The 20,113-nt window shown below is 41.8% G+C and overlaps 1 protein-coding gene across 2 annotated transcripts; it reads right to left on the reverse strand.

Annotated features, from left to right (window-relative positions):
* Positions 1-97: 97 nt before the first annotated feature.
* LOC311234269 (dual specificity protein phosphatase 13A-like) lies at positions 98-17,918 on the reverse strand. 2 transcript variants are annotated; one of them, XM_084321406.1, is made up of 6 exons: positions 17,812-17,918; positions 10,808-10,867; positions 9,514-9,766; positions 9,028-9,245; positions 969-1,218; positions 263-285 (listed from the first exon to the last, which is right to left on the reverse strand). In XM_084321406.1, the coding sequence occupies exons 3-5, from the start codon at positions 9,636-9,638 to the stop codon at positions 1,007-1,009; spliced, it is 555 nt and encodes a 184-aa protein (XP_084177532.1). In that variant the 5' UTR covers positions 9,639-9,766; positions 10,808-10,867; positions 17,812-17,918; the 3' UTR covers positions 263-285; positions 969-1,006. The 2 variants fall into 2 exon arrangements, with proteins under 2 accessions (XP_084177531.1, XP_084177532.1); XM_084321405.1 differs by having other exon boundaries at positions 98-1,218; positions 17,812-17,917.
* Between the last annotated feature and the right edge of the window lie 2,195 nt (positions 17,919-20,113).

A 20,113-nucleotide genomic window follows, 5' to 3' on the forward strand; every position in this document is an offset into this window, starting at 1 on the left:
AATTTACTACATACATTGTCAAGCTCATTATTTCTACCTGGGCTTCTCCAAATCAGACAAAAGAAACTAAATATGAAAAAGGTATATTTACTGGGTATTCAAAACAGAAGGCATAAGGCAGTATGTACAACGTTCAGAGACACTGTATAGAACATTTTGATTCGTCAGGTAAAATGATAAATTACCTTGAACCATGGACAAAATACTGTAACAACAACAACAACAACAACATATCAAAGCCAGACTGTGTTGCATCACATCCCGGGATTCGTACATTTGCAGGAACTGTTCAAAGAAGTTAGTAAAAAAAAGAAACACTTGTTAGCTCATTTGCAATGTCCAGTCAACCTTTAAATATGTATATTGTGTCACATTTTGATTGCAAGTCATCTGTATTTACAAAAGATTGTGTTAAAGGTGCTGTAAGTGGTATTTATTTGTTAAAATAAGTGGTCTACATTTTAAAATAATAGCTCTACATTCTGATAGCCATCACTGATATAGTGTGTTTGGTCAGTAACATGGGTCTCCCAGTCCCTCCGCTCTGCAGTAAACAGAAAATACACGTTATCCAATCAGGAGAGAGAACTCCACTGAAAGAAATGTGTCTGACAAAAATAATAAATAAAAACTAGTTTTAAGCAAATATGTGCTTTAAAAACAGGTTAAATAATCAGAGCCAGAGCAGTAAGCTAATTTGGCTTGGAAAGATTTCTTGAAATAAATCCATCTAAGTCTAGGCCTATATCTAGGGTTCTCTCTCCTGATTGGATAAAGTGGAAAGGGATACCAGAAAAGGAAATGTCTGTTTACTGCAGAGCGGAGGGACTGGGAGACCCATGTTACTGACCAAACACTCAGAATGTAGAGCTATTTAACACTTATTTGAACAAGAAATTACCACTTACAGCACCTTTAACTAGAACAGGGGAGAGAGAACTGAGAACTACTGAAAGAAAGTATTTAACGGAGGAGTGAAGGAAGGGAGAGGAGGGCGGGAGGTTCATCAGAGGAGAGGACACAGTCTCCTCCTGCGTGTGAGCTCAGTGTCGAGGACAAGGAGGCGGGACAGGAAGTTCCTGTTGGGGTAAATGGCTCGTTTCCCGTTGACGTGCGTCAGGGCGTCACGGAGAGTTAGACGCTCCTGCAGCATCAGGTACGCCAGGACCACCGTCGCAGAGCGGCTCAAGCCCATGATGCAATTCACCAACACCTTGCCTACACGGCGGAGGGAGGGAGGGAGGGAGGGAGGGAGGGAGGGAGGGAGGGAGGGAAACCCAGGTGAGAAGGCTACTACAGAAAAATCACAAAGTTAAAAAGGTGCTGTTGTGTACATGGTATTTTTTTGTTAAAATAAGTGTTAAATAGCTCTACATTCCGACAGCCATCACTATATAGAGTGTTTGGTCAGTAACATGGGTCTCCCAGTCCCTCAACTGTGAAGTAAACAGAAAATACATGTTCTGGTATCTTGTTCCACTTTAACTAATCAGGAGAGAGAACCCTAGATATTTTTACTTGTTTCAAGGAATCTTACCAAGCCAAATCTGCTTAATGCACTGGCAGATTATTGTACTTATTTCGAGCACATTATTTGCTTTGTGGAGTTCTCTCTCCTGATTGAATAAAGTGGGCCTTGTACAAAAGGCCCAAGGACTGGGCAGACATAAGGACTGTGGGGTGCTGTGCTGCTGTTCTGCAGCGGGACGCCTCTCAGTCAGACAGAAAGGCTGTGGGGGGCTGCTCTGCCGTTCTGCAGCAGGATGCCTCAGACATGTCTAGACATGTCTGTCGATAGCCAGCATCCATATATACTAGTGGGCTTAGTGATTCCTTCAGTTCATGTGTGCGTCCCTGATCACAAGTAAGTGTTGAATATGTGCATGATGAGGATGCTTAGTTATTGTTGGTGACTTATATGGTTAAGGCCTATACTAATGTTATAATTCTACCAGCTGTTTAGGAAGCAATTTACCAGTATGTTTATAGTGATAATCTAGCCTATTGGGTATAATCTATGTTGTTGACTATAGTATCTAGTATCTGTCTAGCACAGTTTACCCCTGTAACTCGTATAGGTAAAGCACTGCTTATCCCCATTGGTAGTTCCACTCGTGAGGTTTATGTTACTTGTAGCAACAGTATATTGTATAGTATATAACAGACTGATTAATGAGTACTAGTAACGCTGATGTCTTTGTTTCCTCCCCATTTAGAACCACACACACTCTCACATACTCCCACCGTGTTAATGGCAAATAGAAGTAGATATTGCCTGTGCATCTGTCTGACCATTGATTATAAAACTCATCAAAGAACGTTCCTGCCTCCCGTGTCCTGACTAGACACCCCGTGTTGTTGACTACATTTCCTAACCACCAAGAGCTTCACTACAGGCCTTGTGTTTACTGCATAGCAGGAGGGACTGGGAGACCCATGTTACTGACCAAACACTCTATACCAGTGATGGCTGTCAGAATGTAGAGCTATTATTTTAACATGTATTTAAAATTAATTAATTAATTAAATACCAATTACAGCACCTTTAGTTATTTCATAAAAAGGTATATTACTGGGTAATGGTATTCACAATAGAAAGCATAAGAGATTTAATGTGTGAATCCTGTACTTTCACAGCAGCAACCGTACTTTGTGCAAAAAAGTCCATTCACTTTCAATTGAATCAATAATAAGGCTGTCAATCGATTCAAATATTTCATCTGATTAATCGCATGCTTATCAACGAATGCTTGCTTTATACAGCCATTTAACACAAGGATGACCCTCATGCATTGCAATTAGCATCAAATTCAAAACAGAGTGATGCACAAAATAACTTAAAAGAAAATAATTATTTTAAACAATCAATAAAGTGTGCATGAAATAATAGGGGAAAGAAATGTAAAAAACTTGTTACATTCACCCACACAAGGGCTGAGGACTCACACCCCCTGCCCCCCCCCTCACTCTCTCTCACACACACACTCTCCCAGCTCTTTCTCTCTTACCCTTCCTCATCTCTCTCTCTCTCTCTCTCTCTCTCTCTCTCTCTCTCTCTCTCTCTCTCTCTCTCTCTCTCTCTCTCTCTCACACTTTGAGTCAGAAACAAACATAGTATCAATGAGAGTATCAATAATACACCTGAGTGAAGTCTAGTAAAAAATAAAAATAATGATAATTTTAAGAAATGACATATATTATTATAAAAACGTTAATCGTGTGTTAAAAGAAATAGTGGCGTTAAAAGAATTGTGCGCTAACGCGTTAACACTGCATTAACTTTGACAGCCTTAACACTTTGAGTGCCAGCAGGGGGCGCATGATTTAGCGCTTGAGTGCCAGCGCTGTAGTCAATGGGAGGGCGAGCACATTTGCGAACGCATAAACTATATCTTAAATTATGGCTATGTGTCTAATACGCCCGTCGCTTATCAATGACTTGTTTGCAGTCAACATTGTCGAAACGTATTTTTTTTTTTTTTTTATCTCTTTCTCCGATTTTTCTCCCCGTCCCAATTTAGTCGTTGTGCCAATTCCCCCCCTCCCCTACCTGGTTGTTGTGTGCATGTTCTCCTACTTGTCGGTACAAGGGAACCCTGAAGTATCCGCACGCTTCCTCCGACACGTGCGGCGACAGCCAGTGGCTCTCTTCTCACCTGGCAGCGAGGGCTCTCATTGGTGAAGTGTAACACGTGGGAGGTCACGCTGCCTTCCTCAAGTCCTGCCTCCGCTGAGCAGGCGCCCAGGCCTGACCTGTAGGCGTCGCTGTCCACAATGCCAGTTTCCCACCCACGGCTTCCCTCCCCCTAACCCAGCCAAACGAGTTAGTATAGCGATCAGCCCAAGCCAAGGCAATGCTGACTCCGGGAGTCGAGACCGCAGCCTCTTGCATTGGTGACAAGCGCAATCTCCGCTACGCCACCTGACCGTCCTTAAACGGATTGTTTTTTAATCTGTACATTTCCGTTTTATACCATTTTGAAAAACGTTCGTTTTTGGAAACTTCCAGAAAAAAAGGTGATTCTGCAGGAATACACTAAACACTGTCATTTTTCTGCCTATTTATGAATAGTTTTCAAATAAACGCTAGATTATCGATAGTATATATGTGTACTTATGCACGCTAGAGAAGCGGGCTGAAAAATCATATCGCGATAACGATATGATAATGTTATCATATTTCTCGATATCGATAATTATCGAATTGTTATAAGTATAATTTTTTTTTTTTTTAACAACAGATGTATGTTTATTTTGCAGCAATTCTTTGTCATTGCCGCCATCTTTAGTGTTACATCCCCTCACACTCCAGTTCTCAGGCTGCAGCTGGTTTAAAAGCGAAAGTAAACCGGCTTCTCTGCTGGCTGTGGCTCCAGGGGATTGATTGATTGATTGATTGATTGATTGAAAAGTGTATTAACAGATTGCAGAATGGGTACAGTACAGCTCAATACATACAATTGTTAAGGGGATGCAGACCAGAGAAAGACTTTCGTCTTGTTTACATCAGGGTCCCCCATTTTCAATTCATCATAACATATATGACATACATGACATACAGATAGACAGTACTGCTACATCTATACATTTATGACATATCAGATTTGCAAATACAGTACTGTTTGTGATACAAAAAGTGTCCAGAAAAAGAGTGTATATACATTTGACATAGAAACTGTACATTGGAGGAGGTTGGGTGGGTGGGGTGGGGTTGGTGGGTGGGGGCTGTACATTGGAGGGGGGGGGGGGGGGGTTGGGGTAGGGGGTAGGGGGGGGACACACTGTACACTGTACATTGGAATACTGACAAAGCCATACTTGGTAATTTACTGTACAACTGGGTTAAGACATTTGTAGGGGCCAGTTTCGAATTGCAGTCTCCCGTAGGTGTTCTTTGAGAGGTGGGTAGTGATTCACATTCCTTTACAGCTTTGGGTAGGGCGTTCCACATTGATGTGGCATAATTGCGAAACGTGTTTAGTCCCTTGTTTGAGCCGAATCTGGGTTTTACATGATTTGTGGAGCTCCCTCTGGTGTTGTGATCGTGGTATTCACTGACCTTTGGGAAGTATTTTGACATGTACATGGGTACCTTGGTCGCGTAGTGTATCTTGTAGACCAGGCCCATTGCAAGTTGCTGTACTCTGTCGTCTACTCTAAGCCATCCTAGGTTGTCAAAGTGGGCCGGGGTGAGGTGGGTTCTAGGAGTCAGGTCAAGCAGTAGTCTGACTAGCTTGTTTTGAGATGTTTGTAATTTGTTTTTTAGTGCCTTTGAGGTGCTTTGGTACCATGAGATGCAAGCATAGTCGTAGTACCCCTGAATGAGTGCTCCTGCCAGAGTCTTGAATGAATGAAAACTTTATTTAACAGATTGCAGAATGGGTACAATACAGTACGGCTCAATACATACAATTGTTAAGGGGATGCAGACCTGAGAAAGACGTTTGTCTTGTTTCCATCAGGGTCCCCCATTTTCAATTCATATAGAGTCTTCAGGGTATTCTTGTTTACCAGAGAGGAGATCCGGTACAAGAATCGAGTTCGTTGGTTGACTTTTTTTATTACATTGGATGCCATTTTGTCACAGGAAAGATTAGCCTCTAGGATGGAACCTAGGTAGGTAATTTCATCTTTCCTTGTGACAATATTGTCACCCACTGTAACCGAGAAGCCGTCGGTCTTGCTGAGTTTGTTATTTGAACCGAAGAGAATGGACTCTGTTTTGCCCATGTGTAATGATAGTTTGTTGTCGGCGAGCCATATGCAGATTTTGCCTAGTTCCGAGCTGAGGGCTTTTTCAACCTGTAACTTGTTCTTGTCAGAGACCAGCAGGGCTGAGTCGTCCGCAAACAGGAACAAGTTGCAGTCACAAGCTGACGACATGTCATTTGCATAAATTAGGAATAGTAGCGGTCCTAGTATGCTTCCTTGTGGAACACCACAGCTCACTGTGAGGGGGGGGGGATAGGGTACCGTTTACCTCCACCATCTGTTCTCTCCCCTCCAGGTAGGATTGTATCCAGCTCACTGATAAACTATCAAAACCTATTGCTTTTAGCTTGTCAATCAGAATGGTGTGATTGACAGTGTCGAAGGCCTTTTGTAGGTCCAGCATGACCATGCCACAGTATTTGCCCGCATCCACCTCTTGTTTGATGTGGTCGTTCAAATAGAGAAGGCATGTGTCAGTGGAGTGGGATGTTCTGAAGCCAGATTGGAATTCGTAGATTAGATTTTTTTCCGCGAGGTACTTTTCGATCTGTTCGTATACTATTTTTTCCATGACTTTCGAGATGGATGTAAGGATAGAAACAGGGCGGTAGTTGCCTGGGTTTAGTTTGCTGCCCTTTTTGTGCAGGGGTGTTACTCTCACAATTTTGAAGTCCTTGGGGACGTGTCCCTGTTTTATGGAGAGGTTTATTATGTGTGTGATGACTGGGGTGATGGCGGCTGCTGAGTCTCTGAGGAATTTGGAGGGGATGTTGTCATGGCCAGTGGCCTTGTTCGGTTGGAGGGCGCTCAGTTTTTTGAGTATCTCATCTGTAGTTACCATTTCCAGTTTGAAGTCGTCTTTGTGGACGCCTAGGTTCTTGTAGTATGCTACTATGTGTTCTACAGAGTTCTACAGAGTTGAACAGTTCTGGCTCTGCTAGTTTATTTTCGATCTTTTGGCGCTTTTTTGGTGGACAAACCACCGCACATGTGCACCGTGACTCGTGACTGGAGTCTAGTTCTGCTAGCACACATAGCCTACTGTGTACAGACGGTTTCAAACTGTATTTTAAATTAGAAAGCAAACAAAATAAATGGACAAGAGAAAAATAAATCTCAATTTGGTCAGTATTGTCATTTGGACAAGCAAAGCCATTACTTTAAGTTGCAGGCAAGAAAGACAAGTCTGTCCACTGTCTCTGGTTTTAAAACTGCCCTGTTGCAGGCAAAAAAAAAGAAAAAAAAAATATATATATATAAAAAAACGATTTTTCGATTTTTATTTTATTTCGATATCGATTATTAAAATATATCGCGATATTTATCGTTATCTCGCCCATCCCTATGGGACACGCTGAGATATAGGTGAAAAAAACTGATTATCCCAAGACTGGTAAAATAGATTCCTTACCTCAGATCAGATGTTCTCCAAAAAGATTATTCCAATTCCTGATCGCCATTCCAAATATCGATCGCGTTTATAGATCCAACGCTGGGTACTGGAAACACACATTCCACTCTGTTCTGCGGCTCGGCAATGAATGCAATCGGATCGGGTTACATGCCTGATAAGTAAAATGTGGATTCCGGATTCTTTTTTTCCCATCCATTTCATTCAGTCCAATCCAATGGGTGCAATACCATCCGGATCCAATGGGTGCAATACCATCTGTTCGAGCTCAGAGAGCATAGCTGTCAACTCTCACGGTTTTACCGGGATTCTCCTGTTTTTTCGACCTCTGCACGGCCTCTTTACGGCTCACGGATTGGTACGTATTTTGTACTTATTATTATTTTATTTTTTTTACAAAATGGGTGCAATTCTCCTCCGTGACGACAGGTGGCAGCAGTGTAGATTGGACCGTTATCACAGGAAGTCAGACCGTTGCGACCAGAAGAAGACAGCGACGCGACCGGAGCTCAGAGCTCAGGGGAGAGAGTAGATGATGCACCGAGGCGGCCGCGGACCGAGGGTGTCAAATCAACTTAGCCAGTGTCTCTTGATTGCCCACTCTGTGGCTTTTGTCTCTGGAACAAAAGGTTTGCAAATCTTCTGTGGATAAAACAATACAAATGCAGGAATGTGTAAATGTGTTGGTTGGTGAACACTAACAGCCGTTTGCTCCTGTTCCTGCCATTCCTCCACGGATAGCATGCTTTCACTGACGCCCAATTTCCTGAATGCGATTTATACATATAAATAAATTGATCAGTTTTAAAAGTTGTCGTGAATTGTCATGGTATGACAAATACAGTTACTGGTAACTCGCAGGCATTGCAGAGATATTGAGGAAAAACACAAAATCGCATTGGCTTTTTTTCTATCTCATTTTTCTCTGTAGAATGAATGAAAACTTTATTTAACAGATTGCAGAATGGGTACAATACAGTACGGCTCAATACAGACATACTACACAGACTTAATAGACACACACACACTGTTCCAAAAATGATATTCCCATTTCCCACTGCTAAATTAATGACCATAGGTATTTTTTATAGCTTTTTCAGGAACATGGCATGTCTTTTTTTATCATGCATATCCTGTGTCTATATTTTTTTGCATTTTGCACAATCAATGCGGGCGTGACCACCTGCATTTCACTGTATGTGACAAATAAACCTCTTGATTCTTCTTGAGTTGTCGTATTAATATGTAGCCTACAGTGATGAAGGTATAAAGACACTGGTAATACATTGATTGATTGCTAACTAAGGCGCAGCTCTATTCAGATGCAAAAATACCCCCCCCCCCCCCCCCACCTCTCCTCTGTGGAGAGTACAAACTGTTTCAAAACAGTTTTAAACACAGAATTCTTACAATTAGTTATTATATCTGTTCGCTGTTATACTAAATATGTTCTTCATGTTCTAAGTGGTTGCCTAGTGGAGATTTAGGATTCACTGACTGTAGACTGTAAGAAAAAAAGCTGCAAGAAAACTAAATGTCTGGCATCTATGGTTTCCAAATACTGTCAAATTACAGTAAAATCAAATGCATTTACAGATTACAACCTTTATTTAATGGTTAATATTTTGATAAAAGGTAATTTACTGTATTTTTATAGCATTTACACTCTACACAGTAGGAAAACAAAATAATACCGGTTTTGACCAGCAGATGGCAGCGAAAAAAATAACGATTAAATAACGAGATTTCTCGTCGTTGGCACTCAACGCATGGCATGAAATAACGAGATTTCTCATCGTTGGCACTCAAAGTGTTAATCAATAAATAATTATATTTACTGCCATATCTTATTTAATTTAGAATGAATTGATCTCTCTATCTCTCTCATTCACATCATTACATACCATCTTTGCTCTTCAGGCCTTTATGTATGAAGTCAGTCGCAGGTTTGAAGTACTGACCGAGGTCAAACTGGGCCGTATCTTCTGCAGGAATGCCATAGTAAACACAGGCGTCGCCATAGTAACTCTGGTCCCCAATGCTGCCTTGCTTGCCGTGAGCTGCGTTCAGAACATGAGTGATGCCAAGCTTACATAACGTGGCCCTGTTCTGAGCTATGGCCCTGAGTACACACACACACACACACACACACACACACACACACGATAAGATTTCACACTTCATTATGGGGTATATACAGTCAAATAACCTGCAGTTATGCAGCAAAAAAAACACTCTGCACTTGCACTGCATGACATCATCCACAATCAGAAACTGATCAATGAAAATAGCAGTTATATCATGCAATACGTTGTACCCCCCCATGGAAGAGAGTAAGAGACCACTGCAAAAACAATTTGCAAAGCTGCAAACAGCAGAGACACACTCACACGTTTCCTATGTAGAGGTTGGGCCAGACCTCGTTGAGTGGCGTGAACTCCACCTTGCAGGTATCCAGCATGTACTCCAGCTCTTTGATGACCACCAGGTCCTGTGGCTGAGCGCTGCCTGACATCCTCCTCCTCAGACAGAGAGAACTGCTCCTACAGACCTTCCAGTGCTGCTGCTCCTCCTCCTCCTCCCTCTGTCTGTATACACACTGACTCTCCAGCGATCCCACAGTGTGTCACTGCATGTGTTGGTCTGTGTACGTGTGAGACAGTCAATGAGCTTTCGTAACACCGGGCTGGGAGTGAGAGGGAAGGGAGCAGGTGGGGGCGTCCGAATGTCGGTTGGCTCCAAATTTAGCCACAAGCGCGCGCCCCCCCCCCCCCCCCCCCCCTCTCTCTCTCTCAATAATGTTTGCGAATGCAACAACTGACAGGAAATACACTTGGTTCAAACTGTTGACAACTAAATCCCAGTGAAACCGGTTTCCCCAGACATAAGGCAGATTCTCTACATTACTTTTAAGAATCATATAGGCTACGTGGATTCATGTTAAGACCTAGAAGAGAAGATGTCAAGTTAGAATTACAATACAGGAAAAAAATAAACATTTACAAAAAAAAATAAAAAAAAATACAATACAGGAAGCTTTCAAATGGAAACAAAGCGCCAAGTTTACTATCCCACTTATACAATGGCTTTTCAACAGAAAATATAATTCTGCACATAAAGAATAATATCTATAATTTATGGTTAGTTATACCGTTTCCATAGCAACACATGGTCAGACCTAGAAGCGCCGTAGAAGGAGACGGAACAGTTGCTATTGCTATGTATCCCACAGTTCATTGCATTTTTGAGGATCGAGTATTCCCCAAAGTATTTTCTAGAAGTCTGTTCTCTGGGCCTAACAAGACCTGACCCCTATATCTTCCAATAAGGAGTCATCTCTATTTAGGAATTTGTCATATATAATCATATACAAGCATCAATTTTAAGATCCTCATCACCTACAAAGCCCTTCACTCCCTTGCCCCCGGTACCTAGCTGACCTCCTCCATCCCACCCCGGAGACTGCGTCCTCTGACTCCGGTCTCCTCTCCAACCTGCACACTGTCAGTCCCAGAGCCTTCTCTGTTGCCGCACCCACCCTCTGGAACTCTCTCCCTCCAAACATCTGCAGTGCTACACTACATCCCTGGACTCTTTCGAATCCCAACTCAAATCTCACCTCTTCACCAAATTTATAAATGACTCTGCCTGATTTTCCTCTTTTCTTTTCTGCTTTGTTGTTACCTTGTTTCTCTGATCGCCTTCCCCTTAACTGCCCCCCATCTTGGGTTTCCCTGAAAGGTGCTATACAAATACAAGAAATTATTATTATTTGTATTAGTTTTTCTTTCATATGCACAAGTCACTGGTAAGTTACACAGAATGGTTAATTTGGTCAAAAAGGACAATTCTGTGATAGAAAAATGCGTTTTCTTTTAGTTATTCGCTACCATGGCAACCACTCACTGGCTTTTGGCAGACATCATGATTCATTCAAAACTCACATTTCACCTCAAGATTAAGTAAATGATAATGACACTCAACTTAAAATCACATCACATTTAATTAACTTAAATAATTTCCAACAATATTTTTTACATTTTCAAAACTTCTAATGACCACCACCTGCCATCAGGTCTCATTGAGTCATGATAAACCCTGCTGCACTAACAGTCTGCTGTTATTCCATCATTTATTTTCTTTGTTGACAACCCATCCCGGCCCTTTAGCTCAGCTTATTTTATAAGCCTTACATCAATACATCAATATTGTGCTGTCAGTATGCCTATGTTTTTAGGTGAAGTATTTACCCTACCTTATTTAACACATTGAGTGCCACGACCCTTCCGGGAAGTGACCCCTTCCTTGCCGTCCATTAACCCCATGTAAACGTAGTTGTAGTTTGTAGAGCTAAACCTATATTTATAGTATAGCTATGGGTCTAATAACGCTGTAGAGTCTCAGTGAGTTGCTTCTGGTCAATGTGCAAAAAACAGATAATCTTTTCATCCGTACATTTCCGTTTGATACCGTTTTGAATATGAATATTTGGTTGCTTCTGAGTAATTCCAGGGAAAAGACGCTAAAACAGCGTTTTTGTGTAATTCAATAAACACGTTGTAATTTTTCGCCTGATTATCGGATCTTCCTGAAATCAACGCTAGACCATCATTATTATCCTTCCTCGTGCACGCATGCAATGTGGTTTAGACCGGCGCGCCCCCTACCCCCCCTCCTGCAACCCAACGGCAAACAGCCATACACATAAAACACAGATAGCGTCAATCGCGGTAGAAATAAATATCAGATCAACGCAAGCTTTCATATATAGTGTCTTTACCTGTTCTCTGATGTAATGCAAAAAAAATAATCCAATTATCTCATCGCCATTCCAGTTATCCACAGCGATCCTGTCTCCGACGTTGTTGGGCATTGCACTTCAACGGGCGGGCGGGGTCAGTAGTCCAAACCATCCCTACAAGCGTGTGTTTTGCCGGAGTGTTTAGGACCCGCCCCCACACCGCAGCCAACTAACCCGTTTCTAACGGGGTGCAATAATGGCCGTAGGCGTTAGAGGGCGGTATAAGACCGCCTGCCAGCTCAGACACACTCAAAACAGTATGCACAAGGTGCCCCGCTGAATTATGAATGGCAATAGCTAATAAAAGAAATACCGTGAGAAAAACGTAGATCTACGTTTCCGGCACTCAACGATCGGGCGACAGAAACGTAGTTCTACGTTTTTGGCAACCAAATGGTTAACAACCAAAAAATGCCCAAGAGAAAGTTGTATTTATTTATTGTAGTTAAAATCTCAAATAAAAATATTTCAAAAGATAATTTTTGTGAAACAAGATGAGGTTTTAATTTTGGGAGAATTTAAGGGTTTGTTTAGAGTGGCTCTATGCTGCCCACTAGTGGTCATAAAATAATTATTGCAGCTTTGTGTGTTTCTTTTGTAGCAAGTACGTTTGTTGCCGCCGTATTTCGTGTTCCGGATTTCTCCCAAGGCTAATAATGAAGTCACCAGCCATCCAATGGGAGATGGCGCATGCTCAGATTGCGCTGGTGGAGTGATAGGGGACCTTTAATTTTATGGAAATGCAGCCAAAGTGTAACTGCGCTTGTGTCATATGTCATATTTGATGCTATAAGATGAGTGACATCTCTTCGATTTCAATCCCCTTGAATTTTCCATTTACTCTGTCCTTTCTATTTTATTGCACTACTGCATAATTTTACTATCTATTCTATTCTACAATTGTATTGCACTGCACTATTTTACTCTGTCTATTACAGGTTCAAAACTGTCAGGTATTAAACTGTGTGGGTATCAAACAGGAAAGACTGTCAGGCTTTAAAACTGTGTAGGACCCAGGCCTAGAACTGTGCCCTGGCTGAGAGGGAGGTTTGCCCTGAGTGGGAGGTTCGAAGGGTCAAAGTGGGTATCAAACAGGAGGGAAGACTGTCAGGTTTTAAACTGTGGAAAGCAAACAGAGAAGGTAAAGACCACTTTAAACTAGAGATGTTCCGATACCATTTTTCCCTTTCCGATCCGATTCCGATACCTAAGCTTTGGGTATCGGCCGATACCAGGCCACGTGAGCGGATCGGCGCGGCCGAGAAATCCGCTCTTCGCTCTTTAAAGCTTGGTCCGCTCCGCTAATCGCTCATGTTGACCCCGCCCCCAAGTCGCTCTCCGCTCGCTCCCCGCTCACCTTGAATCGAGCGCTCCCCACTCCCCGCGCCAGATCGCTCAGCAGTTTTTTTTTTTTTTTTGGAGCATGGTGTAAATTAGCTCAAACTACAACAGTCTACACCCCCTGGGCCCCTTAACAATTGTTTGTATTGAGCCGCATTGTAATTGTAGCCATTCTGCAATGTTAAATAACGTTGTTTATCCATTCACTAGTTCTATTAAGCGATGATAGGCTAGCCGAGCCACAATGCTATGGTCGCTGCCATTAACGTTAGCATGTAAGCTAACGTCAACAACAATGGCGTCGAATACTTTTTCTAACTGGAGTGAGTGTGGGCGTCTCTACAGTGACAAAGCCTGAACAGGCTAGCCTATCACAGGTTCACCCTTCTCATTGGTTGAAAATGGCCTTCATGTTTGTACATCGCCATCTGTTGCTTTGGCATTGTACTGCATGTATATATTACATCAGTGTTAAACCACTGTGAGCGGCCTGGAGTGGATTGGAGCGGAGGAGAACTCTCGCTCCGGACGTCGCGCCGACTCATTTTAAAACCCACTCCTCGCTCACGTCAAAACCGGCCGCTCCGCGCCCCGCGCCGCTCACGCTCCGATCCGCTCACATGCACTGGCCGATACCGATATTTATCCGATACCAGTGCATACAAAAAAAAATAAAAAATTATATAAATACTTTTTTTTTTTACAGATACTGTTATACTGTTTTTAGTAATAACTGGAAAGTAATGGTATTTATTCAACAACAGGTGATTGTATAGATTTGTATTAGTATCATTAATCAATGAGTATGGGCTGCAGCACTGCAGATATACCCTACTCCAATGATCCACACGGACATTAAACGGTGTTGCACTCGCTACTCCGTGGCTCTGCAGATATACCCTATTCAGTCTGTAAGCTAGTGGCAGATAGAACGTTCATGTTGTGATTTTTGATGCAAAATAAATATTCAACATTCTCTTTTGAAACTCCGCCTCAGACTCTTATCCTTTGGCACTTGCTGTACTTTGCTTGCAGGTCTGCAGCCATTATTGCTGGATTATAAATAGCACCAACTTTAGACACGGTAACGTTATCAAGCTAAGCTAACTGACCTAGCTCGTCTTCCCGCATTGACATTTGATAACGTTAGTAATAGTCAGCTAACGCTAGTCAGTAGCTACTTAACTTAAATACAATTCACCGTGGGTGCATTATTGTTGATAGACGGTCACGGACAGTGTTAGGTCCTGGAGAAAGGACAGGCGATCATCTGATTTGATGTAACGTTAAAGCGGATGTTGTTCCAACTAGCTATCTTTCCAGCTAATGCTATCATAACACCAGCAAAACACATCCCATCCGAGCTCCCCGTCACACCGCACTGTCGGGGACAATGGAATTTAAGAAAGTGTATCTGCTGTTAAAATGACACAGCATCACACTTTAAAACATGTTCATTTTATAATCCTCACTCTCCGCAGGACTCGGCAGGAGATAAATTACATCGGAGGCTAGAATTTACGTGTACTCGCCGATACCGATACCAGCATTTTAGGCAGTATCGGCGGCATTTCCGATACTGGTATCGGTATCGGAACAACTCTACTTTAAACTGTTAAACAGTCATCCAGAACTATTTTATTGCACTGTAAAAAAAAGTTATTTTATGTCTGCTAATTTCATGTCTATTCTATTCTACTACTTATTGCACTGCACTATTGCACTATTTTACTCTTGTCTATTCTATCTTATTCCTTTTATTAGTCTATTTAAAACTGAATCAAATCATAAACAATGTGGCCTGCTAATGTGAAAAACTGTGATTTTATATGTCTGCACTTTACTGTATGTGCTCATTTTATGCCTGTATTTTTGTGTGAAGCACTTTGAGCTGCAGTTTCTGTATGAAAGGTGCTATAGAAATAAAGTGTATTATTATTATTATTTAAAACCCACAGTGCTCCATCTCCTCATTACATACATAGGGTGCCTTAGCTATGTTTCACAGGTTTCAACTGAAATGGGCTGGCTAACAGGACCCCGGATTGACCAGGCAAACAAACACACCCTGGATTGATAAAGCAAATGTGACAATGTGGATAAGTGATGTGTGATGTAAACGCTTGAAAAGGCACATCATCAACACAGAAAGATATTTACTGACAAAGTCTTTCACCTTGTAGAAGAAACCTTTCTCCTGACATAAACCAAGTAATATAAATCTGCATGTTCTAGTTGAGCTGTGCCATTGCGAGTTTAGCACAGTGGCTACAGTAGCTTCCCAACTTGTGTGCAAATTGTGTGTGGGGGGGGGGGGGGTGTATATATGAATATAAGCTAGAGTAGTCAACAAACAAGCTGTTGAGTTTATGTGTTAATATGATAGTATGTAACTGCTTAACTGTTCCACAAGAGGGCGCTATAGGCGTAAGGAGACGCAGCTGTCTCCTTACGCCAACCCTACAATTTTTCCCGGGATTCTCCTGTTTTTTCGACTCTCTGCACGCCCTTTCACGGTTCACGGATTGGCACGTTTTTGAAAAAAAAAAAAAAAAAAAAAAAATTATATATAATTTTTTTTTAAACTCATAAAATATATGTGATCAAGTCCAGCGTTTGTGCCGACATGTCTCCATTTTCATTTTCCAGATTTTTCCAGGTTGTGAAAGTACAGAATGTAAGCTTTCAAATGATGTGTCATACTTTGAAATCTGAGAATGTTTTGAATATCATATATTAATTTAAATCTTGTAACTCAGTCTGTTGTCTAGAACGCTCAAGGGGAGGAAATGCCTCTGATTTTCACACTTCAGCTAGTTTGGGGGGGGGGGGGGCGTGGACAACTACCCTCACCTGAATGCGTCCATTGTTAACGTTAATGACTCTCTCTGTGTGAATGCCTTTACCTGGCTCAGTTAATCTGAATCCCAACGCGCAGCTCTATTCAGATGCAAAAATACCCCCCCCCCCCCACCTCTCCTCTGTGGAGAGCACAAACTGTTTCAAAACAGTTTTAAACACAGAATTCTTACAATTAGTTATTATATCTGTTCGCTGTTATACTAAATATGTTCTTCATGTTCTAAGTGGTTGCCTAGTGGAGATTTAGGATTCACTGACTGTACACTGTAAGAAAAAAAGCTGGAAGAAAACTAAATGTCTGGCATCAATGGTTTCCAAATACTGTCAAATTACAGTAAAATCAAATACATTTACAGATTACAACCTTTATTTAATGGTTAATATTTTGATACAAGGTAATTTACTGTATTTTTATAGCATTTACACTTAAAGTAGGAAAACAAAAGTAATCTGTAAAATAATACAGTGAATTTCCTTAATACAGGTTTTGACCAGCAGCAGATGGCAGCGACGAGGCAGCTCCATTGGAAGGGGGCGGGGCCGGGAGGGAGGGGGCGGGAGCGGGAGGGGGCGGGGCTAAAATGTGCAAGTTTTTTCTCCTGCCAATGTTGACAGCTCAAGTCAAGTCAAGTCAAGAGTTTTAATTGTCACGGCATACAGGTATACAATGAAATGCGGGTGGTCTTGCCCGCAACGATGTGCAATACAGTGTTACAACATAATAGAAAAAAAAAAAAAAAAAAAAACATTGTGCAGTAAACAGGTAACATGGAGTGACATCTCGGTATCTGTATGCAGTTATTTACAGAGCATATGGGACATGCTAGTTAGCTTTGGTAGTGCAATACACTGTTCCTGTTATTCTAATTGAAAGTGTCCTTTCCTTTTGGCCATAAGTGTGCGTGTGTGCGACATGGCTATACAGTGGTTGACGTCAGGTAAGAGGGTATAAAAGGGATTGTTCCCTCCCCCTCGCTCTCTTCCTCATCTACCTCTCACAGAGAGAGAAGGTCTCATGGTGCATATGCAATGTAAAATAAACCACGCCGATTAAAGGCTAAAGAAGGACCTTGTCGTCATGAACCTATTATTGTTGCTCCCCAGGTGACTCTGTCAACACAAGCAATGAAAAAATACCCTAGTCGATTTCACCCTCCTCGATTTGTCCATTCAAAGCTCCCTGTACTCGGTCTCCTAATTATATAGGGCATGTGTTTGTTTTGGCGTTTGGTGTGTGTTTATATTACCTTTGAAAAATAAAAGCAGATCCGGTATTTTACTTTTTGGTTTGAGCATTGTGTATCTTTGCCCTGCATGGAATGTATGGGGAGTGGTTGCCCATGGTTGCATGCTGTCTATAAAGTCAAACTACACCTCGAGTATTTCCTGTCAGTTATTGCATAAACTTGGGTCTGAATTTAATCTTAATGTTGTCACTTCTTGTTGTCTAGATCCCAGCAAGTAGCAAAGTAACTAGCCCCTTTCGTGACTGTCAAGGCTTGACAGTCACGAAAGGGGCTACAAAGTAACTAGTAACGACATAAGAACCATAATGCTAGCCCTACCAGCATTACTGTATTTAATTAACTAACACCATGCTATTATAATGGAAATGCATAGTATCCACTAAAGCATAAAACTATATCCCACCACCGCAATCAGAAAATCTGCAACACACCCATACCTGTGTCAATGCGGTCTCCCCGGGGCGTGATTTATTTCCGTAGCCTATGTTTGCGAAGACCCTCTCTGATTGGTTTAGCGCCGGCATATTCAACAACAATTGATATGTTGTTCCCTAACCCTAACCTTAACCTTAACCTTAACCTTAACCCTAACCCTAACCCACTTCGAAAGAGGGCCAAAGCATAACCACTTTGAAGCAGAGAATATATGTACAAGGCGGAAGAGACCCTTCGGCGCTAAACCAATCAGAGAAAGTCTTCGCTGTACGCGGCTAGCCAATCAGAGAGCGTCTTCGCAAACATAAGCTACGGAAGATAATAAGGCGTGTCACTTCCTGCCTGGTTCCGCTCCTTGATTCCGCTTGGCAGCAACAATAACTTTTCAAAATAAAAGAACGAAGAAAATAAAGCAGTCTGAAGCACGTATTGTCGAAAAAGCTTTATTTAGCACACTACGACAACAAACGAAGTGTTTAGGTTATTTTTGTATGATAATTCCTTTTATAAGTGTCATAAATGTCATGATGTCATGCATGTTGTGTATGTCATAAATGTCACTATGAATTGAAAATGGGGGACCCTGGTGTAAACAAGACAAACGTCTTTCTCTGGTCTGCATCCCCTTAACAATTGTGTGTATTGAGCCGTACTGTATTGTACCCATTCTGCAATCTGTTAAATAAAATGTTCATTCATTCATTGATGAAGTTCTTCTCAGCAGACAGAGTACAGCAACTTGCAATGGGCCTGGTCTTCTACAAGATACACTACACGACCAAGGTACCCATGTACATGTCAAAATACTTCCCAAAGGTCCAGTGAATACCATGATCACAACACCAGAGGGAGATCCACAAATCATGTAAAACCCAGATTCGGCTCAAACAAGGGACTAAACACGTTTCGCAATTATGCCACATCAATGTGGAACGCCCTACCCAAAGCTGTAAAGGAATGTGAATCACTACCCACTTTCAAAAACACTCAAAGAACACCTACGGGAGACTGCAATTCGAAACTGGCCCCTACAAATGTCCTAACCCAGTTGTACAATAAAGACCAAGCATGGCTTTGTCAGTATTCCAATGTACAGTGACCCCCCCCCCCCCCCCCCCACCTCCAATGTACAGCCCCACCCAACCCCACCCCACCTACCCAACCTCCTCCAATGTACAGTTTCTATGTCAAATGTCAGTATTCCAATGTACAGTGTCCGCCCCCCCCCCCCCCCCCACCTCCAATGTACAGCCCCACCCCACCTACCCAACCTCCAATGCACAGTTTCTATGTCAAATGTATATACTCTTTTTCTGGATTTTTTTAGTATCACAAACAGTACTGTATTTGCAAATCTGGTATGTCATAAATGTATAGATGTAGCAGTACTGTCTATCTGTATGTCGTGTGTGTCATATATGTTATGATGAATTGAAAATGGGGGACCCTGATGGAAACAAGACGAAAGTCTCTCAGGTCTGCATCCTCTTAACAATTGTATGTATTGAGCTGTACTGTACCTGTAGGAGCCAAATCCTATGATGATAAATTGTAACTTTATTGCCCCCTTAGAAATGTAGTTTATTATGGTATTCGTGCTTTGTGTTTATTAATATTTGTCAATGAATTCCAAGATTTCCCACGTTCCCCCTAACCACTCCTATAACATGGCAGGTAATTTAGAGTTCATGCAGGCCCAGGTGGAGCGGTACCATATAATATAGTTTTTGACCGCACTCAATTCGCACTCAATTTGATTGACAGTTTAAGTTCATTTACATACTCTTTTTGTTTGTTTTATAGTGGTAGGCAGCTATTGGGGCTGTTGTGACTCGCTTCCCAATAAATTCTGTTTGTTTTGAAAGTACATTGGACCAGCGTCATCTTTTCTTTTTGGATTGCAATTCGGAGCGTGTCGGACTAACAACGCATTACCTGGAGCCTCAAGGCAACTGTGGTTCGTATGATTGCCTTTACAGTACCCTTTCTGCAATCCGTTAATAAACTTTTCAATCAATCAATCAGCACCTGGATATATGCTGAGTGAGTGTATATAATGCTTATAGACACTGTACAAGGTACTTTACATTTACATTTAGCTGACGCTTTTATCCAAAGCGACTTACAAGTTCTGTACGACAAGCCATCAAGCCATAAGGAAGGGCACAACTCTATCAGCTGAGTAACAATGTTCCATCAAAGTGTTGAGTGCTACAGTGTAGGTTAGTTTATTAAGACAAGTGCATGACAGTACGGTTAGTTAGGGTTTTATTTTTATTTTAATTCAGATAATGGTTGAAGAAG

This window comes from Notolepis coatsorum (genome assembly GCF_963971535.1).
Source record: "Notolepis coatsorum genome assembly, chromosome: 9".
NCBI lineage: Eukaryota > Metazoa > Chordata > Actinopteri > Aulopiformes > Paralepididae > Notolepis > Notolepis coatsorum.